The 26,110-nt window shown below is 40.5% G+C and overlaps 1 protein-coding gene across 1 annotated transcript; it reads right to left on the reverse strand.

Moving 5' to 3' along the window:
* Positions 1-15: 15 nt before the first annotated feature.
* TKT (transketolase) lies at positions 16-25,599 on the reverse strand. Its single transcript, XM_068408750.1, has 14 exons — positions 25,310-25,599; positions 19,889-20,006; positions 18,183-18,296; positions 17,418-17,515; positions 15,590-15,781; positions 14,640-14,758; positions 12,724-12,917; positions 11,947-12,111; positions 10,520-10,676; positions 6,949-7,079; positions 5,510-5,593; positions 5,237-5,330; positions 3,410-3,532; positions 16-300 (listed from the first exon to the last, which is right to left on the reverse strand). The coding sequence occupies exons 1-14, from the start codon at positions 25,414-25,416 to the stop codon at positions 113-115; spliced, it is 1,884 nt and encodes a 627-aa protein (XP_068264851.1). The 5' UTR covers positions 25,417-25,599; the 3' UTR covers positions 16-112.
* Between the last annotated feature and the right edge of the window lie 511 nt (positions 25,600-26,110).

The following is a 26,110-nucleotide window of genomic DNA, read 5'->3' on the forward strand; positions in this document are numbered from 1 at the left end:
TTAAGCTGGTATTTTTATTACAACTCTCTACATAAAGCACCTTTGCCTGCCTTAAACTTACAGTACTTCTCTGAACACAGCTTTTCTGTAACACAGCACAAGATGCTTCAAATTACTCCGCATTTCTTGATTTGGACACTGCCACCTTAACAGCCTGCACAATGGCATCTTTATCAATGCCAAACATCTTCAGGAGCTCAGCTGACTTCCCACTGCGTGGTACATGAGATACAGCCAAGCAACTGACTGTGATACCAGGCTCACCCACCACTGCAGCGCACACTGCTTCTCCAATGCCACCTATGAAAAAAGAAAATCAAACATGACATGTATCTGTATGCTTCAACAGGCAACATATAGACTGCATGCATATCTGATGCAAAGGTCTGTGCAAGTTAAATCCTCAATTCACATGCTTACAAGAAACATCAATGACAATGTATGTCTGAGTTGCCCATTTGTGAAATGAAAACCATTCCTTATTTCAAAGGCATTCTGAGGACAGCCAGCCTGACATTTCTGAAGTACTTACAAATTGACAGTAAGAAACATATACCTCTAAAGAGCACAGAACTGTCAGGAAGTCCTCACCGCTTCAGCATCAGCCACTGAGAGCCAGGTTTAAAAATATATTTAGACTGAGGAGTATTTACAAATGTACTTAATGCGCTGAAAGTCTTAATTCCCACCAATCTCAACTGTTTAAGAGCTCCATCTTTTCACAATGCCTGTACATGCAGCTAGGCACCTCTCGAGTTGTGTAATATATTTACAACCTTTGCTTAGAGCTCAGATCAGAAGCACTATCACAGGGACAAAGGATGCAACAGAGAACTGCGTGGCAGCAGGAGAGGCACTGGAAGCAGGAGTACTAGGGAAGAAGAAAACACAGGACTAGTGTCAAGAGCATGTGCTCTGAGACCTGGTAGGAAAGACACCTTGGTGCTGCACTTGTTTGTTAGGGTGTATCCAGGAATGCAGCATTTTTCACAGCTCCAGGCATGGTGTGATTTAACCAGTCAAACTTAGCCTCTAGCCAGAGGCACCTCCATGGATGTGGCTGGTAAGACCAGTCTGATCTGGGCTTGCAATGCATTCAGGCTTGTGATGCATGTACACTTGACCTTCCTTGATTGCATCACACAGAGAAAGCTGTGCCAGTGTAAATCGCATGCTCATCACCTCAGAGTGTGATGATTTTGCCGTCTTGCAAATCTGCAGTAAAATATTTGTCCAGAGTTGAAAGATAAGCTAGAAAATGATGAGGCTCAGTGATGTGAACACCATCCACAGTCTGCAACAGAAGTGTGGTATATAACCAGCACTTACAGTAACACCAGCTCACTTCAGATACCTGGCAAGAGTGATGCTCACCTTAAAGTAGGATAATACTCTCATAATAATGAGAACTGACTAATACCATAGTTCACAGTTGCCCCTTTGCTAAGTTCTCAATCTCCCCCACAAGAGGATCAAGTCTGACATGCAATTCACAACAGATGCTCTCTGTTTGCATATGGCCTCATCTTCACAGAACATGTTTGCACAGGCAAACCCCTGAAAACCTGTGCAAACAAGGCATGTCAGAAAGCAAGTGGCAGCAGATTATTAGTTAACTCTAGCTGGCAGCCAGTCACAAGTGATGTTCCCCTGGGCTCAGTATTGGGGCCAGTTCTCTTTAATATCTTTATCAATGATCTGGATGAGGGGATCAAATGCACCCTCAGTAAGTTTGCAGATGACCCCAAGTTGGGTGGGAGTGTTGATCTGCTGGAGGGTAGGAAGGCCCTACACAGGGATCTGGACAGGCTGGATTGATGGGTCGAGGCCAACTGTATAAGGTTCAACAAGGCCAAGCGCCGGGTCATGCACTTGGGGCACAACAACCCCAAGCAATGCAACAGGCTTGGGGAAAGAGTTGCTGGAAAGCTGCCCAGCAGAAAAGGACCTGGGGGTGTTGGTTGACAGCCAGCTGAACATAAGCCAGCAGTGTGCCCAGGTGGCCCAGAAGGCCAACAGCATCCTGGCTTGTATCAGAAATAGTGTGGCCAGCAGGACTACGGAAGTGATCGTCCCCCTGTACTCAGCACTGGTGAGGCCGCACCTCAAATACTGTGTTCAGTTTTGGGCCCCTCACTACAAGAAAGACATTGAGGTGCTGGAGAGAATCCAGAGAAGGGCAACGAAGCTGCTGAAGGGTCTCAAGCACAAGTGTGATGAGGAGCGGCTGAGGGAGCTGGGGTTGTTTAGTTTGGAGAAGAGAAGGCTGAGGGGAGACCTTATCGCTCTCTATAACTACCTGAAAGGAGGTTGTAGTGAGGTGGGTGTTGGTCTATTCTCCCAAGTAACAAGCAATAGGACAAGAGGAAATGGCCTCTGGTTGCCCCAGGGGAGGTTTAGGTTGGATATTAGGAAAAATTTCTTCACGGAAAGGGTTATCAAGCATTGGAACAGGCTGCCCAGGGCAGTGGTGGAGTCACCATCCCTGGAGGTATTTAAAAGACGTGTAAATGTGGTGCTTAGGGACATGGTTTAGTGGCGGACTTGGTAGTGTTGGATTAACGGTTGGACTTTATGGTCTTAAGGGTCTTTTCCAACCTAAATGATTCTATGATTCTAAATAAAATCCTGGCACAGAGGCTGGGGAGTTTTATAGAGACTACTCTGCTTCTTCCAAGAACCTTTTTATCTTAATATTTACTTCATCTTAGAAATTCCTTCTTGTATGAATCATGCACTTTTTACCCTCAGCTTAAGAACACTACTATATACCAGCAACAGATTCTGAAATGGCCTGTAAGCAGGTGAAATGAAGGAACAACAACAAAAAAAAAAAAAAGAGTCCAATGAGGATGTAAAGTGTTCTGGCTCTTCGCAGGCCCTGATCTGCTCTTTTATAGTAGTGAAGAAGAAGAGAGGAATTATCCCAGACTGCGGAAACTGTCAAAGCCACCTGATTTCAAGCAACCTGGAATCAAGCTTTTGGACACAGGGAACACGTAAGAACCTGCACAGCAATGGCCTCTCTTGTAATTTAACAAACCGCAGAGCAGCTGCTGTAAAGACATTCTGAGACCATTCTGTGCAGAATCACTGCACCGCAGCAGGAATTGTGCAGTTTCACTGGGAACAAATGAATCAAGCCGTCACTTGGACCACCATACAGAATGGCACACAAGGCCAAGTTAATCAGAAAGGCAGCCCTGACTGACCCCTTATCTTAGGAAACTTTCAACCCTCAGTGCCATCTTCTATCTGTAACAGCAACAAAAAAGCCTAAAACCTCTCTTTTGCTTTAACTGAATGACAGCATCAAGTCCCATACTTCTTTCTCAGGTCAGGAGAAGCTGTGAGCTTCCAGCCCCTGGGGAACAACTGCGTGGGCTGTGACCTCTTGGACCCAACTCACCTTCATGGTAATGGTCCTCAACAGTGATGATTCTGCCTTTGGTTGCTCTTGCATTTTCAAGTATTGTCTTCTTATCCAGGGGCTTTATAGTGAAGGGATCAATCACACGGATGAAAATTTTTTCTGCAGAAATAGAATGAAATGATTTGCAACATGAATTTGGAGAATGCAAGACAATGCAAGCGGTACAGGCAACCCCTGCAATCTTTTAAAGTTATTATGAAAACTGTCTACACTAACTCCTGGGTATCTGTACTTACAGCTTGCCTACTACAGAATCCAAACCACCCTAATTTTGATATGTACTCTTTCTTCATGCACCTTGTGAGACAAATACCCATCCATTCCACAGACAAAATTCTTGAGGCAGAAAAGCCTCGGATAAGTGACTCAAGGTCAGTAGGAGCACTCGTCAGCAAAACAGTAACTTAACTGGGTTTCCCACAGGTAAGAGCAGAATCTAGTCACAAGAAAATCCTTCTTATTCAGACTGTCAATCACAATTTCTTTCCCAGACCTTTATTTTACCTTTAACTTTATTGTCAAGTCAAGCACAATTTCCTCCTTCTTTGGTCTGTAGGCATTCTGAAATCTTCATTGCAGGCTGCCCACCTATCACATATGCCTGTTTGAACTGCCTCAGCCCTGACTGTGGCACCCTTAAGCTTGGCATCAAAACCAGCATTTGTCCTGTCATCACAAGGCAAGCCCAGACTGCTTATTAAAGCTATGTACAAATGGCAATTGTTCATAAAGAATAGCAAATTACATGAGGTTTTGTCTGATCTTGGCTAGCTAAACACTGAGTCAACTCTTGTCATACATAAAGAAGCCCTATGTTATGTTGACAGTTTTGTGACCGAAGGCTCTTTAGCAGCCAATATATTTTTGGTATTAGACACTGCCTCTACACTAAGGGATTATCTCTCCATAGCTGGTTATTCACACTTCAAGATCAGCAGAACATTGCAAAGCATGGTAAATGCAGAAAAATAAAAATAGTTCTGAAAATACAACTTCCAAAATGTCCTAAGCCTGATGGCTCAACGTCATGACAAAACATCTGTCGACCTAGATAGAGCATACAAAGCTACCCATAAGCCACAGGCAGCATTAATTATATTACCTCTTACTATTTGTAATCTCTTCCTGGGTGTAGGCTACTGACTCACAGATGGATTTTTGACGGTTACTTTCTCTTCTTATTTCATTGAAGGTTTATCTTCGCTGTGAAATGTCAATGCATTTCAGCACTATCATAGAATTACTGCCTCCCACGCTAGTTAAAAGTTGATACATTCATTCCAGAAACCAAGTTAGCAGTGAACCATATCTACACAAAGGCACAGCATATCAACAGCATTGTGTAAGAGCACAGAGCTGCTGTGGCTCAGCTGACAAGCTGTATTTTGCTAACTGGCCCCAGCCTGATTGCATTCTATTGCCTTGGTACCCTAGCCCACTCAGACAATATGCCAGGGAAGGATCACTCCTGCTTCTTACACACTTCCTCTAAGATTCTGCCTGCAGGGCACTTTCAGACAGATTAGCAATTCTAAGGAGGCTTTGATCTGATCAGTTTGGCAATTTTCATGGCTACTAATGCTGCTAAGATAACTAAAACCTACCAATTAGGCAAGATTGGCAGATATATACTATGTTGCACTGTATCAGCTTAACAGGTGACCAGCTGTCTGTAACATTTTAATTAATGTTTACCAGTACAAAGGGTGAGCAGTTAGGCTGAGTGGTATTCATCTCTCTGCGGTGTTAAATGATAAAAAAGGAAAAAAAAAAACCCAAACACAACCACCATAATCTGATCACCTTTTCTCAGCTGCTCTGCTGCAGCCAGAGCCTCATGCAGAGTGACTCCTGCTCCGATCACAGTCACTTGGTCATCCTTACTCTTCAGAACCACCTGCAAGAAAATGTTTCCATGTATTTTTAGCAATAAATCTTATTGATATTTCTAACATTTCTGGAGATTTTATTAAAAATATCAAATCTTTGGCATTGGAATGCTTTAGAGGGAAAGGGGCTTTTACAGGAGGAACTTGGCATATTTTTTCTGATTCTCGTTATCTGGGCAATATTTACCTTTGCCTGTCCAATATGGAAGTCCTCATTGTTGTTGTAAATGACAGGATTTTCAGGACGACTAGTTCTTATGAAACAAATGCCCTGTTTCCGAATAAACATGTTATAAATTACAAAACTGGAAAGGTGTTGACATTCTAGTTTGTAAACTCTATGAAAAAATAGAGCAAAACAATTTTTTCTATTTGTCTGGTTTACAGCCTTCTATGCTACCTCTGGTTCTAGTGAGTAAACTTCTCCCCCCATCCCCACCTCCAATTCCTATTAGTCTTTTTTAAATAGCTGGCTGTTTCAGACATTACAATACAGTTAACCTCTTCTTAGAGCATGCTGATAACTTACAATTTTCTTTCTGATTCTAAATCTTTATTTCTCTTTTGCTCTCTTGTGGAAGTGGAGAATCATACTTGAGTTAATTAGACTCTTAGAACTTTGCCCTATATGTGCATATTTTACTCTAGCGACTTTAAAGCAAAAGAAGAAATGCTCAGTTGAAAGCAAGGAAAAATGCTTTCCATCCATTAATGTTCAGGTACCCTTCCAAAAGAAGGAACAAACCAGTACTTAAATCTAATCTTTCCCTCACACTACCTTACACTACTTTCCCTCTCCCCCTTCTTTTTTTCACAAACCACTCATGACATTTGTTACATATCAAATTTCCACACTCCTTCACTTAAAAGCTGTACCAGCAACATTGAAATTTTTCAGCTATTTGCTCCTTTCTCAAGGTAAATGCCTATGGCAGTCAAAAGAAGTACCAATCAAGGAGATGATCAGACCAACGACATTTGACCATTAATATGTCAAATTAGCTGAAGGTAAGAGGGATCAGAAACTGTCAGAGACACATGGGAAGTCTTAGCCATCTTCAGCCACAGTCCAATTTAACTGCAATCCATCACTGGCAACAGAGGAGCAAAAGATGACCAGTGAGACTGTCAACTAGTATAAGCACCGGCTCTTAGTATCTTCAAAAGATGTAGATTGTCTTAGACTACTAGACGACCTGACTCCCGAGCTTTTCACATACAGGCACTTGATGATGAAAATCATCAAGATTAAATTTATCTTTCCATATCCAGCTTCAATTTCGACCCCAGAGATATCATACTAGGAGTGTACTTTCTGTAAGTTTGCTAAAGACCAACAAGACAGTTACACTTGCCCTTATTTCTGAGCCAATTTAGACCCAAACTGCGATTGCTGTGTAATCAATTACATCTCCCCAAATCTGGCCCACAGCATTCCAGACTGTTCATTCTGCACTAGCCTGGACAGAATGTCTGCAACCTTTCCATGCAAAGAAAATATCCCACTGCCACACTGAAGCCTTTGAAAGAATTTATGCGGGTCGAGACATCCAAGAAACACGCCAGAAGCAACAAAAGTAGTAGAAGAAAAATTATTCCCTGGCTCAGAAATACTGTGATGCAAACCTTGGTGTTGGCAGCTATTTCCACTGCTTTTTCAGTGGCTACAGCATCACTAGGGTAAAACACAGTGGCACTGGGAACAGCCCGGAACATGCACAGATCCTCCAGTCCCATCTGAGATGGCCCATCCTCACCTAAAAGAATTAAACCAGGGTTACAGAAGAGTAAGTGCACGTTTCTGACAATCACTCAATATAGCAGTGAGGTTCAATGTAAACCAGAAAAAAAAAAAGTATAAAATCAGGTACACACAAGACATGCAAGTCTACCTGCTTGAGAAAAGAATCATCTTCTCCTTAAACTTGGAACCATCTAAACAGTAAATAAAGATAGAAAGAGACTAAAGAGAACTGGAGTTAAAAAGAAAAAATAGAAAATAAAGTGTAACAATAAGACAACACAAAAGGAAGAACAACCAAAGTAGGAAGGGTACAGATACAGAAAGGGTCACAAGATAGCTGAGCATCTTCAGATTTACATGGACTGAGGCTGCACAAGCAAAATTTATACTTGTCTGTAGTGTTCCTCTAACCTTAAACTGCAGGAAATGTGAAAGGAGAATTGCATGTGTTCCATCAGAATTGGAAAGTGCACTTGGTACAACTACTCACAAATTCTTAGCCTCACTTCAAGATTAAATGAAGGGTATGTATTTTTCAATACTATAAAAGTCTTTTGAAGAGCAATAGGGCATCCGTGTTGTAAATTTAACAACTCACACGCCTTATGGCATAAACTGCAGATCTATAAAAAGAATTGTTAGCCAGAACATGTGCTGGATGTCATGATTTTCCATAAAGAAACAACCACTGCAACAGCCCCCGCCCCCAATGACCTTATGTAACGGTGCTTTGGGAATGGCACTGTTCCAAACTAACCATGCAAAGAGTTCTGAATCCAGTCATGTCACAGCCTGCAGAGCCGCAGCAGGGCAATAAGCCTTCCCACATGCAACCACTACCTGTTACTCGAGAAGGATGAGTTCACGAGGAAGGAGAAGAGTATTTTCATAAGAGCAGCACAAAACTCTGAAGAACTTTAAACATGTTAAAGAAATCAATCCTTGAACTTTGCCACTATACGTTGCTAATAAAGTAAGCACAAACCAGGAAAATAATGTCTCGACTTTCAATAATGACATGAAAAAAATTCTCAACATCACAGTTTCTAAATCTGTGTGCACTCTGACTGAATGAGTGGGATCTCAGTGGGCACATCCTTTCCTAAAATGCACCCATACAATGTATACATAGAAGAAAAGTGAAATTATGAAGAACAAAATTAACAGGTACCTGAATTAGAATCTTACCCAAGGTAAAGAGAGTACTCATGCTTGTCCTGCTTTTGCTAACGTGGTGCCAATAATACCAGCATTCACAGTCCATACTACTAAATTACAGGCTAGCACTAAGTTCCATTTGGCCCCAAGTGCATCTTTATGAAAGTCCTAATTTACGTGGTTTTAGAGTAACGCAGATCAAAACAGAGTAATTTTCAATTACATCTGCAAAACCTACATTTATAGCTTAATAAAAAAAGTGAGTGCTTAATATGAAAGTATCAAATTTCTAGAATACAGAACTGATTGTCAGAACAACTGATATTTCTATTTTTGACACATGTACACTATGATTTCTTTCCCTATAAGTTCAGTTTGGAAAATATAGATTTTCCATTATTCTCGTATGACCTTGAAAACATATTTAATGTTTCATTAGATGTTTTGGTCCACCAGCAACTATTGGTCTAGGAGTGAACTTAATACTATCACAATGACCTTCTGAAGTTATTTATTTCTCATAAATTGAATGGGTCCAAATTTCAATGTTACAGAAGCCCAGGTCTACCTAGAACTGCATACACAAAACTTCAATTTTCACCACAGGTCCAGTTAGGATTCTGAATTCCACACAGGCCCAAAGTTCTGATAGGAAATACACTTAATTCATACCCTTCCATTTAAAATTGAATTTTCTAACTGCCAAAGGATTTCTCCACATCACTTTCTTTTACAACTCGGTTGCAAAACTTTGGGTTCAAATTCTGTTTTGAAAATCAGAGTTGAGGCCTGAATCAGATTTGTAACTCAAACAACTTTATAAATCTAAGTATGCACTTCACAATCACAGTTCCCAGCAGAACATCTCAAGTGCTGAAAACTGAAACTTGGAAGTGTAGTTCTAGGAGACAATTCAGGTAACCCAAAGGAGTTTTATCTTCTTAAATGAGCAAAGACCAAAGCTAATTGGCTTTTGCATCAACACCCTTTGCTGCTTGCTAAAAGACTTAAACTGGATTGAACTAGACTATGATGAGGTGGGAGGCGTGATTTTAAAAAGAGGCTTGTAATAGAATCCGTCCCTTAATGACACACACAAGCCATAATCTGATATACTCTACTTACAGTCTCCACTACTAAAGCATACTCTATAACGCTGCAAGTTAAGCTTGAGGTTCTGGATGAGACTACACACCTTTATGAAGCATCTTTAAAGCTTTATCAATATTATAGGTCAAACTAGCTATTTTGCTTTAAACAAAAAAATCCAACTCTCCTCCAAACCATATGAGTACCCAAAACTATTAAATCAACTGAAAAATTGATCTATGATGAGAGCCTTAATTTACTACCCCTGTCAGCTCTCCCTGCCTTTCTTTTCCCCTATAAATACCTAGTAGTTTTTCATGCATGAATATCTACTGGCATTTTCCTTCTTGCTATGCAAGTCTGCTCCTCTTTTCATTGGTGATGTCTATGCATTTCGTTAAAAAAAAAAACAAAAAAACAAAAAAAAACAAACAACAACAAACAACTCCCTTCCTCCCTCAAACCAAAATCAAACCCCAATAAGATCTGACATGTACCAAACAGTTATGATGGGAAGCAAAGACCAGGGAAGATACCGCCAATTTCCTGAATTACATAACAGTTTCACTGTTCCTGTTTCATTAGTACTTTGAGGTTTCGGGTTTTTTTTAATCAACACATTAACTGCTCCAGTATTAAGAAATACTGAGATAAGTTGAAGCAATTATTTCAAATCAGTAATCTTCAAAGGCATAATGAAACAAAAATATTTATCCTTTGTAAAGTGTTTTTGAGACTGGTGGACAAGAGCATCTGTGCAAGAATAAGTATCATCAGTTTCTCACTTTAAGGACTGGGAAACAAATGTACAGTAGGCACACAACTATTCTCATCACAGAGGACATCAACTGCAAAGGTGGAAAGGAACCTAAGCTCCTCACTTTCAATCCAACCCCTTTATATCACTCTATACTTGTAGAGTAGAAAAGCTTGTAGGCAAAAGTCCCATTTTTATCAGGCCAAACTGACAAAAGAGAAAAAAACAGATAAGCTGATGAAGTCTTGAAATCTTTCTCATTCTTTCTAAATACAACAATGTGCCTGATAAAAGTGAATTGCAAATATGACTTCTTATAAATGCTGTCTCTGTTACACCATCACAGCTATATTACTGATTGTCTTTACAAAGCATTATCAGTTTGACTGCTAGACACTTATCACTAAATGGATGGGAACTGCTGACAAATAAGCCAAGGCTGCCCTTACCAATAGAAACACCACAGTGCGACCCACAGAGATTGATGTTACTCTCGGAGATGGCAGCCATACGGATCTGGTCAAACGCCCGTGTGAAGAAGGTAGCAAAGGTGCTAGCAAAAGCAACAGTTCTGTCACGAGTGGCACAACCAACTGCAACGCTCACCTGAAAAGAGAGAGATTGTACAGGAACAGTGAATTCTTCATTTATCGATTGTTTCCAAGAGATCATCATCTGTGGGACTTCCTACCACAAAACTTCACCAAGAACCTCTCAATGCATATTAAAAATCTCTGTCCTGCTCCTAACTGTTGGCCTTTCCAAAAAAGAGAGAAGGCAACTCAGTCTCCCCGTACCTATCCTCCAGCATCTCCTCTGCTCCTTGCCTCAATTGCTAGCTGTTATTGTTGATCCTTACTGGCAACTCCTTTTCTTCATCTGCTCCACGGAGCCATTCACAGAGTTTTAAGACTTATCCCCCTCCTCTTTCTTTTCCTGGATCAAAGGCTTACACTTTCAATCTAAAGGACATGGTTTTACTATCTCCAGCAGACAAAAATTATCATTACTAAGTGGGAATGGATTTACCTGTGTTATTTGGACTGATATTTACTAAAAGGACCCTTCTTCAGCAAGATGGAAATTAGAACAAGGTCCTTAAATTGTTTATTGCTACAATTACCCCATACATTTATTTTACACAGAAACTGGTCTGATCTTCACGGCAAATTTCTTCTAAGATGATGTAAATCCAAAATGCCTGACTCAAGCTCATGAAACTGCCCTAGTATAAAATTTGCAAAAGACAGCCCATGGGTTCTTTGGTTATAAATCATTAAAGACAACAACAAATTTCTGCCTGAATTTGTGTCTTTAATTTCATTGCTTCAGTGAACCCATACAGGTGGCTACTGAAGACTCAAACAGAGGAGTTATCAAATTATTTTAGCTCTTTCTGTACAAATGTAATCAGGTGAAATTTATTAACTGTTTCTGTGTCCTCATCTTTATAGCCCAATCTAGCATAGAAGTCACTGTCACATTGTGACATTCAATTTCCTGTGGAAAAAAAAAAAAACCTCAAATGTCTTTTCAGAGTTAAATCTCTACAAATCACACTGTGGAAAGTATTGCTGTTGTTTACATGTTGCCACCTCCTTGTGTTCTGATGAAATGCAGACAATATGACCATAAAATTAAAAAGAAAAAAAGGGAGGTATTTAGGAAAGAATGACTAGAAGCACTCCTGTTGTATTCTATTTGTAAGCTTTTACCACAGCCTAGTTTTTCCCTAGGCGAGCAAGTCAAATTAAATATCCATGAATACACATGTGAAAAGCAAATATTAAAGCCCCACTCTCCAAAGACTCAGACTGAATGGTCTCAGATACTGCAGTGTAATACCAGTATTTCATAAAACCAAGAAACCAGTTACCATGTTCTGTTCAGCGATGTAGCATTCAATGTAGCGACTGGGATGTTCTTTCTTAAAAAGCTCTGAGAAGGTGGAGTTCTTCGTGTCTCCATCCAAAGCAATCACTCGATCATTAGCATGGCCCAGTTTTGCCAATGCAACACCATAAGCTTTGCGGGTAGCCCACTAGGAAAAGAAAAATATAGCAGTACTGTTATAACTTTCTGTTTCTAGATTATCCATGACTGCATGCACATACAATTAAAAAAACCCAAACAAAACCAAAACACAACCAAAACCATTTTAAATGTTAGCAGTAGCAAAAGTACATATGAGAACAGCAACACACAGAAGAGTAAACAAAAAAAGAAAAATACAGTGAAGCATCAGGATACACATCTGTGCTGAAATCAACAACTCCCTAACAATCCAGCTAGGAAATTTTGAAAACCTTGATTTCTAATCACGGAAATTCACTGAACCTTGTGGAGTTTCTTTAATTTTAAAGATGTATTTAAATATAGTTTAAATTTAAAATAGTTTGGATAATTGATAATGATCACAAAATGAAGAAGAATGATTTGAGTCTTTATATTTAACACATCCTTTCAATACCCAGCGAGTTGAATGTCTGTGTGTCACACCACAGATGTAGGCATTTACCAGGATACTCAAAATAGGAGAGAAGAGGTGAGTAGTTGAAACCGTGGCAAGGGATAACACAAACGCTCCTGCCACCCATTAAACAGTCTCACACTTCGAAGATATCTTACAAACAGTGAAAAAGGAAGGGAGTACCTTTTCTCCCACTTTGTAAGTTGGTGGAGATGGCATCTTAATGTTTCTAATATTTACTATAGGTGCATCTTCTTCCGGGAGGGCTGGAGAAAGCTTTTTCTTATTTTGGATTTTGTCATCTATTTCCTGAATTACTTGTTCAGCCATGTTTTTTGGAAGGGGCTTTCCATGCCAGCTTTCCTTGTCTTCAACACCTATGTAAAATTACATTACAAATAAGAAAAATATTAAAACTATTTAACTTTTTAGCTGCAGATTTTACCCAGATAAAAGTGCAGTGGAGTATGACAGTCTAGTATAGTCTTCCAAGGAAGAACTTCTTTATTATTCCCACTGTAAACAATTACAATAGTATTCAATTGCATTAAGACAGACATGTTTAAATGCATAAGAGAAATAGTCAAATTCCATATATTCCAAACCAGTGATGAAATTCCAGTGTCTTCTACTGAAATTGTTTTTAAATTGGCACCTAAAAGACCTGGTCCATAAGTGTGGCAAGAAGTAAACAGTAAATCAGTGTGAATAGCTACCATGAAATTTCAACAGTTAGGGCTAAATAAACAAACTCAGCTAAGTTTCAAACAACAATTAATCAAGCTGTCTAATTCAAACAAGACCTGAAGTTTTACAGCTTTATTTTAATAGCTTCTGATGACTCTTATCTTTGTGTACCCGGCACTAACAGCAAAATTACCACTCTGGCTGATAGGCTGCTTTTCACTGAGAATAATGAATTTTGCTGGCTTACTCAATGAAAAGGAATGAAGATATTCATTCTTGATATTAATATTTATCTGTTCAGAAAGGCAAATTCACAGAGTGCTGCTAAAAGCTGTAGCTGAACAGAATCACAGCAACCCCTGACACACTGAATACGCATTTACTCCATTCTATGGATACAATGCTCAGTAGCTGCACACATCTCACTTGCAAGAACCAAAATAATTTTCTTAGTACTAATGTTGTCTAGAAGTATAAAGAGTGTGAAAGACTTTCTGCATGCTATTGCTCAAATGTGTAGGTACACATCTGTCCCCTAGACAATGTCATTTAGGTAACTTTCACACCACATGAAAACTACAAAAGGATCTTAGAGGCACCATGAACTCCAAAATTCAAACAGCTGCTAACCTATGAAATAACTTCTATGGACTAGTGTATCCTGTATCTCAATGAATTACACATCAGATAATACAAAGTAACCTGTAGTACGACCAGGTAGCTTATGTACCTTGTCTCATGCAGCTTTGTCAAAACTGTAAATGCAGCATTCCTCCTTATTTTCTGTGCATTTATACTGCCTGGCTGGTAACAAGCAGACCCAGTTATCTCCAACACAGAGAGTACGGAGCTTCTGTGACAAAGTTACTCCCTTCTCTGTCTCTGTGTAGAGTAGTCTCTGTGAGTCTAGGGATCAAGAGCAAGCCAAGAAGGTTGCCCTCTTTTGCTAGGGCAATTTTCAAGACCAAGTAACATGGTCCAATGTTCCCTCCTGCCCACGGCCATCTTCCAGACTAGAAAACACTTTTTAAAGAGTAACAACTCAAGCACAGCTAACAGCAGAGGAAATCCTACTCTGCAACTGGGGATCTGCAAAAGCCCAGTCAACATGAAAGTGCACCTGGCAGGATAATGTGAAGAACTGAGAGTCACATCTTTGCCTGCTTCCAAGAAAGCGTCAATCTAACGTCCTCCATAAGAAAACGCATCAAAGGAAAAAAACAACAGAGTGAAACTGTGAGTTTTCAGATTGTATGGTAGTATGATCAAGTCAAAAAGCCGACAGGACATCAACCTTTTTCTAATGTATGAAAGGTTAAACTTCTATACTTTTTAACAATCCCACCTTCGTTGCAGCACTATGTACAGATTATTATATACACACGTATGCAAAGCAATAGATGTTTTATTACCTGATATGCCTTTGCCTTTAAAAGTCTTTGCAATGATAGCTGTTGGCTGATGTTTGGCCTGGCCAAAGGCTTTACAAAGCTCCTCCACACTGTGTCCATCAACAATGATAGCATGCCAGCTAAGAACACAAACAGATCAACCATTTCTAAAGGGTTTTAGCATGTGACACTCTCTGGTAGTTAGCAATAACAATAACGAATACTAACTTCATTCCAACGCAGTGCCTTTTTAAGAGACCCAAAGTTTGCCAGAAACATGAACTTCATTTGAGATAATAAATATCATAGTCCCTTTTTTATAATGCAAAATGAGTCAGAGGGATTAACAGCTACAAGCAAAATTCACAGCCCACAAACAGAGTTGTCCTAGATTTCTTCAGACATAATAGCCATTTTTAATCAAAAGAGCAAATAAAAAAAATCTAGAAATCAATTAAAAAACTGACAATGAAAGTTGATTAAAATAATTAAAATGCTCCATCATAATTTGCATGGCTGCTATTGTATCTGACAGTTTTTTGTCATGGATTTTTGCATCTAGATAGAAATATACATTTCTAAACTAAATGAAAGCCAATACACAAAGAATTCTCTCATGAGTAATGGTTTCCATGCCCTTTTTCCTGATCTACTTGCTATGACCGTACATTTGGTCACACAAATAATTATAAAAACTGATTTTAATGTGATAAAAACTACATTAAGATCCTCTAACAAATATATCTGAGTAAGCAGTCCTTTTATTTTTCTTCTAAACAAAAAAAAAATCTACCGCTTTTAACATTCCTGCTGTACCAACGAAGACAACCAATATCAGGCATTATGAAAGACCATCCTTCTTGGTGATGGTATCCTTTAAGAGCTGAAAGCTCATTTGAAAAATTTTGAAAAGCAAATGAAACATACAGTTTCAATGGGGCAACTATACTGAACTTCTTCCAATCACATACCCAAAGGCTTCACAGCGTTTCTGGTAAATTTCAACGTGATGCTGCAGAGGGGCAGGGTCACTTTGTCCAAGACGGTTAATATCAAATATAGCAATGAGATTATCAAGCTTGTAAAACCCTGCAAAGGCCATTGCCTCCCAAACGGAGCCTTCAGATAACTCTCCATCTCCAAGCAGACAATACACTCGATAGCTAGAAGAAATAAAAAAAAAGTTTGATGTATAAGCACAGCTGAATCAAAAGCAAAACCCCTCTAACAATTCATAGTGAGAATTCACTGCTTTTTCCAACACAAACTCAACTTCCATTGCTCAATGCATTCACCTCAGATAACCTTATGTAACCTCAGAGAAATTACAGTAAAATACTTTTGAGCTGTTACACATGAAAAAAATGTGATAGGAAATATTGTACTCCTTTTTAAACCTTTGTCTCAAAAAAAATCAGGTCTTAAGCCTCCTATTGCAAGGCTTGAATGAACAGTCCCATTAAACACTGTCACTGTGACTCAGCAAGATCACTAACAATGCATGAAAGGTCTGCTTCCTCATTCCTACCATATACTCTCTGGAAGGACGACCAATAATTTAATTTCAGGGAACTATAAACTGGGGATGAACTCAACTATGGGAGTAAAGCATGTTGTGCAACCAAATTCAGAATTCAGGAAAAAGATAACTGGCATGATATGACTTTGTAGACTACTTCTCCAAACACTGAAGCTTTTTATTTAGGTAAAACTCAGCAGGAGTACTGCCTGATCTCTACATAATTCAGTTGCTGTATTTCTCTTGTATTATCACTTTTTTTTTTTTGGATGACAAAGCTTTATAAATGTTTATTACCTATTAACATTAAAAAGAATAGTAAATTAGCCTTCAAATATATAATTTCAAAACAAAATAATCAAGATGGCTGTTAGTGATTTTTTTTTCCCTTGACATTAAGCTATAACAGACTTTTAATCTGAACCCCACCGGCCTTCAGCTAAATCTGAACTCCTTCCACATAAGCTGCTCCCCAGTACTGCATGCAAGACCACCTTTTTCTTCTGTCATGTAAGCGCTGGTTAGATTTTTTCCACACGTAGCATCTGCTAAACTCGATTAAAATCAGCAAGTCATCCTTCACAGAAATGATTTCAAGCTAGTGAAGTGTAGGACACATTAACTGGGCAGCCTATGCTCGAATGTACTAGAACTGTCACATAAAATATATCAACTACATCACGCTATTTTCCTCCTCATACAGACTTGCCTTTAGACATCTACTTTTCTCGTCCACAGAGCAAATCGCAGAAGCAGTCATTTTTGTCTCTATGGAGTCAAGTGCCTTTCTGATAACATTTTGAAGCCCTACTTTCTGATTCAATGGTGCTACTATTGACCATAACAGTTCCTTATCTAGATAAATGTTCTCCATTATTTGTCATCTGACTTTGAACAGATGCATCTCTAGTTTGCGTCTTCCTTCTAAGGGACACGCACCAGTCTCAAAATGGCTATCAGTTACTCTTTAGAAGTTAGAGGCTGCTCCAACAACTAAACATCTTCTCTGTTCAGGAACATCACCTCGTGGTGTTAGGTTACAAAAGGAACACAAATATGCACTAATTCTTGCTAATCTTTAAATCCTTGGTAGTTTCATTAGGAATGGCTTTGTAATTATCAGGCTAGCAATCTATCATTTAAAACCTGAATATGAAATTAGATTTGGGAATGGAGAATAAAGGAGGGGTTTTTTCCTTGATTGAGATAAGAATGTAATTTCTTTTCACAAAATATTCCCATTGAATGCCTATAATCACGAAATATGAAGATGGAATTACCTGGCTCTGTCAAAGAATTTGCCAGTGTATGCCATTCCACATGCAGCACCAAGACCCTGACCAAGGGATCCAGTAGCCACATCGGTGAATGCTTGTCTCTGAGAATAAAAAGACAACAATTGTTTTACAGTTAAGAAACAAAGGAACTATATTCCAGTGCTAGGAGATGTTTCAACAGACATCAAAATTCAGCTTTTCAGCCATAACAATACAGTGCAAGTCCCTCCAAATCTTGCTCTGTTCCCCTTCTTTCCCTGTAACGCATGTACCTTGACGATCAGTATCACAAGCCAACTAGGTTCTCTGAGAGGGAATGGTACCTGTGGCCCAGGAATTTCTCAACTATGCCTTGGATGGCAACAGTTAAGAATTTACGATATTGTGTAAAAAAAGAATCAATTGAAACAACTTGCTGGGAACGGAAAGACCAATGAGGTGACCAAACTGGATACAAAGTCTTGAAATACCTCAAAGCTTCTTAAAGGATGAGAAAAGCCATACTGGAACTTTATATAAACCTTTTTAAAATGGAAAATATTAACATACAGGACTGTAGGGGAACTTCACTACAACAATAAAGGTCATTTTTGCATGCTCATTCAAATGCAGATACTGATTCAGTTGTGAAGTCATAAATATTGTCATCGTTATTGTAAGTCTTGATCTTTCCTGTACTGTAGCTGGCAACCAAGAATTGCTGCAAAATAACTGCGCTTCTTGTTTTACAGAAAACACCATCTTATATCAAAGGTTATGAGCACTCACTGGTACTGGGTGTCCTTCTAAGACAGAATCAATTTTCCTCAAGTTCAGTAATTCTGCTTCTTGTAGAAAGCCAGCCTCTGCCCAGACAGAATATAAAATTGGTGCTGCATGACCCTAGAGAGAAACATAAATTTTAAGCAAAGCACAAGTTTCACAATATCAAGGCAAAGTTCTACAAAGCTGACAAGCCCTGGAATCAGGTTCTTATGTCCACTAAAAAGGGACTGAGTTATAAAACACTTCTACAATGCAACATTCACACTGATGCTTGTTTCCAAGTCCTCCATGCCCCTGCTTAAAGCACCCCAGATAGCTGACTACAGTTAAGACAGCAAGAATGCAGCACTCTCGAGGCCTATTTCGGATATCCTCGAGAAAATTAACATGGAAGAGTAAGAAGGTTTCTCTCAGCTATGCAGGTCCAATTCCAAAAAGTAGTTTTGGTATCCAAATAAAAAACCTTAATTCAATTTGCTTAGGTACCAGTTTTAAGAACAGAGCACTGTTCACTAAACCAGTAAGCAGATGGATGAACAAGTGTTATCCCATTAGAACTTCTTCAATACATATGTATTCAAGTAAGATGCAGTGAGTGACAACAGGCAAAATTTTAAGCTTTATACACTCACATTCTTGCAGCCAGGTCCAACTGAACAACTGCAAAGTAGCAGTCATCTTCCAACCATGGAGTCATTAGGAGTTAAAAAAGCATGCAGAGGTTTAAAGCCATTTAGCAACTCTGAGCAGAAACCCTGATTAATTAGAGAGGTAAAGCAAACATGAAGAAGTGACTCCCTCATTGCTTTACCACCTCAGCATTAGCTGCTTGCTTCTCATCCAATTGCTTATTTCAGAATGGCAATCAGAAGTGGCAACAGTTATTATATCCAATGCAGGGATATACACCATCAGCTATGCAGCACTATTGTAAGCCACCATGTGAGGAACTCTGACTCAAAGATGGAACCTGCCTCACTGGAGTACTTCATCTGCCATGTTTTACATCATGATGTTTTCTGAAGGCCCCTCAACTGCCTTTATGTCATTGTGATTGAAATGTCCCTGTGATTTGAAAGGGCACAGAGCAAAAGGGGATAGAAACACTAATGGCCAGTCGAGATTGTGGTTTTATGTGTTTTCTGAACCACAGTGACCTCAGAAGTAGTATTGACTTTAATATCATACTGGCACAGTAGGAATGCAAACTACTCACTAACCAACCATAACTATTTCATATAAAGCTCCCTGAAAAGCTGACAGTAATTAGTGCACATGGTGACGTGACTGCAGGCATAACAGCATGGCTGCATTTAACAAGTAGAGCACAAAAACTAACTGCGACTTACTTGTTAGAAAATTGGTTATGCCAAAATAAAACAGATGTTAATATTTCTTGATAGATTTTATAGAAAATACAATAGCATTTATTATTTAATTAGAACAACCTAACATAGTGAAGTTAAGATTCATCAAGACACATTATGCAGACACTTTTTAATTATTTTTGAGTTATGCTCAACTTAACCAGCTTTTATTTGTCTTTCTGAAGTAAACAAATTCCAAGCTCTCAACTATTTCCAATAGACTTCCATGTAGATGCAAGCATAGGTAAGCATAAGTCAAGGAAGATAAGTCAATTTAATTTACAGACGTACAGCTCTTTACTAGCAAACTGCAACAGAATAGCATAACAGTTATCATTTTACCTTTGAAAGAACAAACCGGTCGTTGCTGGCGTTTCTGGGGTCTTGCACTTTGTACCTCATGGTATGGAAAAACAGCACAGACATAATCTCTGCTGCACTGCAACATGATGTAGGGTGGCTACAAGTCAAGACAGACCCAAGATTACCACTTTTCATTATTGCTTGCTCAGGACCGTATCTTTAAAATATCACTTTACCAGTCCCCTACTCCTCAGCATTAAAATACATAGTCTTAAGTGTTTTTGATAACCCATCCCACCTACCATTACCCCAATGCCAGTTAGTTGTACTCTGAGACAAAGGGAGCCTTCTTATCTAGCTGAAGTAGATGTTAAAAGCTAGACTCTGGTGACAGCTCAAGGACATATCTTCTAGAGCTCTCTGTTCTTCACGCCAAGGAACACCACCCTAATCAGTGACTGTGAAGCACAGGAAGCAGTGTGACCCTGTGCCTGAAATCATACTCCACGGATTTATCTGACAGCAGAAATTCACACCGATGCAGAGGAAACAAAGACAGCTTTCCACAGTACTATAGCCACTCACTGAGTGAAGGAATTAAAAGTGTGGCATCATGGCTTGTTCAGGCTCCGTTGCACAGGCAGGGATTGGTAACGCAAGCTTAACTTCCGCAGAAAGTTCTGGAACATTTGGAACTGTATAACATAGGTACCATTTTATTTTACCATGTTAGAGCTGATAGAACTACAATTCTGATTTCTAAAGAGGGCATTAAATAACACAATTCTTGTATTTCATCTTCTGCTGAAACCGGACACAGAAATTTACTGACTCCAGTAAACACCCAGATACACGTTGGAGATACTAATTTGCTTAATCTTTGGCTAAGAGAGAAATTAACATTTTCTACATTTACATCTGTATCAGTTTGAAACATTGAACTGGTTGGTTTATCAAACTTTTTTAAGTATCTGGGATAGTCTTTCCCATTGAACTATCTGGGACGACTTTTCCAACAATTTTCAACAGCAGCACAGATTTAATACTTCAACTATAACTTGCCTTAGAAATACAAAGGCCCATTTCAGAAGCAACTATGCCATATAGTACCAACAAGCGAATATAAAGTTACATAAAAAGGGTTATTTCCAAGTGGCAAATATTGAGTTATTCCACGACAAGGTATATATTCCATTTGAAGTGTAATAGAAGGGCATACAATTACTTTTATTTATCTACATTACCGTAATTTAAATAAATTCCCAGTTCTTATGCACCTTGAAGGGATGGCACTACTTGACCACTTGAGTGTATCAGCTTGGGCTTTTCACTTGCAATAAAGCTCAAAAGGGGTAAGGAGGCTTTCTAAAAAACCTCTATTGAATGCGGAAAGTAGCATTTTTAAGATTTTACTCGTGTAAACAGGAACATTCTTGACATCAGTGGTTGCTACTGAAGTACAGGAAAGTGAATGATAAACAGTGGGAAGGTTATGGCTGAAGAAATTTGAGAATAACTTGCAGTCTCATCTCAGTTTCTCTTCTACCAACGTTTATTTTTCATCTTTAACATGACACTCTTATTGACCCTACTTGTAAAACAGGACAAACTTACTATGAAAGTGTCACATTTTGTTTCCCACATGTACATTTACCATGCATGTTAGGATTAGACAACACTTTCACTAGAACTTCCGTCAGAATATGCTCTTCTGGTAGTAATAAACCTTCCCACCCAGCATCCCCAACAGTGCTGTAATAAGAGAATAAAAACATGCAAAAGACTAGCAAAACATGAATTACGGTTAGTGTCCATCCCTTTGTAAGTACTCACACACAGGGAACCAAAAGAATTAGCTTTAAACCATGGTTCAAACATATTAGTAAATATTTATGTATTTGAGTTAATCAATAAGCCTTACATGCTTGTTTAAAGCTTTCATTCCTTTAAATTTATTAACTTTATACTTAACCATACTTCTATGAACTCCTGGTCTTGGTAAAAAAACTTTTAAACAACCTAAAATGGTAGCGTGTGGAAATAAAAAAGGTAGAAAAATTTAATAAATTACCTGAAAATTGGAAAAAAAAAATTCTTGTTAAAACTACGAGTTAATTAAATTACTTCCTACTAACAGGAATTACCCCAAATTTAACTTCATATCAGACACCAGAAATAATTCTAAAATCAACTGCACAATTTTCTTTAAATATAGCCATCTTAACTACTTCTACTGGTCTTCTATCAGCTCATACTTTTCTAATAAGTTCTGTTAAAAGAATTCCTTGTTAAGTCTAGCAAAGTGTATTTGGATTACTTGGACAAGGGGAGAAAAAAACCCCACAGCAAGTCATCAACCCTATTCTCACACAATCTTCCACATTTTGTGCCTGACTGATGAACAACCTAGAACTCTGTGGCGGTGGTCCAATTAACATGCTTCACTGCCAGACAGCTTCTACTGAAGCACTGCCTTAACTCTGAAATATAGCCCTTTAGTAGGAAACCAAAGTACATTAGAATACTGAAATCCTAGATCCACACAAATCAAGTAAAATAATTACTCCAATGTAGCTCTGCATCAATTTATACTAGCTCCATCTACACATTTCAACTAAAAAAGAATACCAGTGGAACGTTAAAAAGGAATACTGACTGAAAGAGAAAAGCTAAAAAATTGGAAGGCGAAAATAATCTGCAACAAGTGATCATACCACATGTTATGAAACTTAACTGACTCTTAAGAAACTGTTGCAACTTCCACTTTTAAGAATTTAACCATCTAATTCTAGGAAGCTAAGCACTGTTTCAAAACTGCAGAAATTTATCATTAGCTACAAAAGAGACTCTACCAGTTTTGATGAAAATGTCTGCACTACTTATCTAAAAGAAAAACTTCTTCCACGCCCAAAAGCAAGTATGCTCAATCTTTACAACTAACTTAATCAATTTTTCCCCACCTAAGGCATTTTAAGCACATTTTTTTTTCCAGCTCACTGAATTTTTCCACTATAGCTGGTAAAGTACTCAACGTGATATGTTCGAGCATCTTTCAGGATCAGACTACCTGATCTTTTAGCTCTTATCCAGACAGAGGCTGTACTTTCTTTAACAAAAATTAGTACAAGTAAAGACTACAAGAACTGGTGCGTCAGATCTACCACTTGTGTTGCAATATATGCCACAGTTTACAGAAAATACTTCCTTGAAAGAAGTAGGCAGGTCCTGTTTGATGTGCTTTTATTGCAAGTATTTCCTTCAGTTTTACAAACTACACCTTTAACAAACACAAATTTCCTTAACAAAGTCAATGCAAGCATGGCAATTTTTTTTATTAACTGTAAGCTTCTATTTAAATTTAACTTGCATTCAAACACTTTTCTACATTCTTAGGGTATACCAGCAATTTAAGTAAAGCTTACTGTCTCATTCAGGTTTTGGAAAACACATTCATAATGTATAGTAGCTGTTCTAGAAATGTATGTGATTTGCCTAATATCGCAACAGACTCTGAATGTCTTTTTCTTTTAGGCACATTACTACACCATCATCTTGGTAACCAAATCTTATTAAGAAAATACACAACTTGTCAACAGAATCCTCCCTCCAGAGCCCATCTTTCATAATGTGCTCATTATCAGGTTATGTAATAATTTCAGACTCTACACAACTCCAGTGCTAGAAGAAGCTAGAAGGATTCATGAAATGCCTTTGTGCAAGAGGTACTCGGTATTGTAGCATACATGAACCAGGAATAAAAAGCTTGAGTTCTTCATGAGTATGGGGAGAATGGTTTTACTACTGAATTTCACGGACCACAGAAGAGAAGCAAAGGCTGTAGCAAGATCCTTATTCTTTAACAGCACATCAGATAAAACAGAGAAATCATTTTATCTGTAGATAAGACAACTGATACCATACATCTCAGTGGCCTGATTAAAATACACACTAGAAGCTCAAGACTGAAGCCCAAGCTCTACTAAGTAGATTTAGCACAATTTTTCTTGCCTACAACTTCACACAGGCTTGTATGATACTGCCTGTGCATTGTAGCTTTGAAACAAATCAAGAATTAAATGAGCAATTGTTAGGTATCCTGTACTTCTCTCTCCAGACTGGATCAAACAAGCTACAGCTTTGTAAAAGCCCACTCCTATGGCTAGCTGAGAGGTTCCTCGTGTCCCAACACTCCCTTTTACATGAAGAACCAAAACAGAATGAGTGAAGTTCAGTTTCTGTATGCTTTGAGAAAGAGCCATCTAAGGTAGCCCATGCCAGACACAGGATGGAAAGCGTAAGGCAATCAAAGAAGCTTTAAAATATTTTACACACCAGCTTTCTCCACACAAACCTCAGCATCCAAAGGATTCCTTCAATTTTGTTTTTAAACACTACAGCCAGTTTCAATGAGGTCCAAAGGAAAGAACTGCAACAAGATGGGGGGGGGGGAAAGGCCAGCACTCTATATGGAAGCACTCAAATGTGTTATTCAAGCAGAAAAAATGGCTTTAATTTTACACGAGTAAAAGCGGATTGTTTGCGGAGATTTTTTTCCATAGGTAAAGCACGATCAAAGGAAGGATAACCATGGAATCTGCACACATCAGAGCCCACACTAAATCCTGTCCAGAGGCCTGAATAAACTGCCCATTGGAGACCGCGGGCATTTCACAGATAATCCCACTTGGGCTCACTTGAAATTCTGTGCAGAATTAGTTCCAACTGACGGGCACGAAATGAAAAAGAAACTGCTTGCGCCTCAGGCACAAATTCTTTCGTTTTCAGTCCTGCATCAACTTAGCATTCCCAGCCTCTCTCCGCAGTCACAACACCCGCTGGCCCCGGCGACCGACGTGGCCCGCAGCGGGACGGCTGCCGCCCCCGGGCCGTGCCGGGCCCGGTGGCCTTTGGCCGCGGGAGCCCCTCGCCTCTCCCACGCTCCTCGCCCGCGGCCGCCATTTCCAGATGTAGCACCTCCACATCACGCAGCTTCGCGCGAAGCCGCTGACGTACCGGGGGGTCTCAGGGCGGGGGGATACAGGGGATTTGGCCGTGACCCCCGCGGTATCATCCCTCCCCGGCTCCCCGCGCTCGGGCTCCCCATCCCCGCGCCGCGCACGTCCCGCCCCGGGGCCGCCTCAGTCCTCCCGCCCATCCGCGGGAAGCACGGATGGGCCCCCAGCGTCCCCGCCCGCCCGGTGTTCCGCACAACGGGCTGAAAACAGGGAGCGGGAGGGGCGGCTCTGCCCTCGGGAGACACCGCTGTGTCCCCGGGCAGCAGGTAACGGGCTGCGGGAGCCCGGCACAGCCCCTCCCAGCGCCACCCCGCCTCGGCCCCGCCGCTGAACGGATGCACAAGCCGGGATGCGGGAGCGCGGCTCGCTGGAGGGGCGGGCGCCTCGTGCTCGCGGGGCCGGTCTGCGGCCAGGACTTGGGGCGCAGCCCGCCTGTCCCACTCACCCGGAGCCGGCCGCGGTCGTGGCCTTGATAGAGCTGATGCGGAGGCGGTTGGCCGTGTCCTTCAGGGCCTGCAGCGTCTGCTGGTCGGGCTTGTGGTAATCCTCCATGGGGGTGAAGCGGGAGGGCCGCGGCGGCAGCGGCACCTGGGGCTGGGCAGGGACGGCGGCGCTCCGCGAGGGCTGTGGGCAGCTCGCCTCAGCCTGGCCGGGCGGGGAGGGCGGGGAGCGAGAGAGAGAGACAGAGCAGGCGGCCGCCCCGCCTCCCGCCTGCGCCGGGCCTGGCAGCGCACACCGCTGCGGTGGCCCGCAGGAGGGGCGGGCCGGGGCGGGTCCGGACGGCGTGGCACGGCGTGGCCCCACGGGGCCGTCCGCCCCGCCACCGGCGCCAGGAGACGGCTCTGGGCGCCCGCCCCTTGGCGCCATTTCCCGCCCCCGGCCGGCAGTCGGTGCGAGGGCGGCGTCGTCACAGCAGTGCGAGGTAAGTGGGGGCGGCCCTGAGGCCGGGGGGCTGGAACCCGCCGGGCTCAGAGGAGGGGACTCAAACTCACGTTTCTCCACCACTCAAACCCTGTGCGATGAAGCTATTTCAGAGGGTCTCCAGCTCAAGCCCGTTCCTGTCCGTAAAAGAATGTCACTGCATCCAGTACCTCTTTCACAGTAACCTTGTTCCCCTAGACGGGCAGGAGAAATAGTAACAGAATTACCCTGTGTGGCTTCCTTTCAAGAAATAATTCATATTTCTATAATATACGTTTAAAAATTTGACAAATACAGAGTCTCTTGCATAAAAGATTGACTTCAC

Source organism: Nyctibius grandis, chromosome 10, assembly GCF_013368605.1.
Source record: "Nyctibius grandis isolate bNycGra1 chromosome 10, bNycGra1.pri, whole genome shotgun sequence".
NCBI classification, from domain to species: domain Eukaryota; kingdom Metazoa; phylum Chordata; class Aves; order Nyctibiiformes; family Nyctibiidae; genus Nyctibius; species Nyctibius grandis.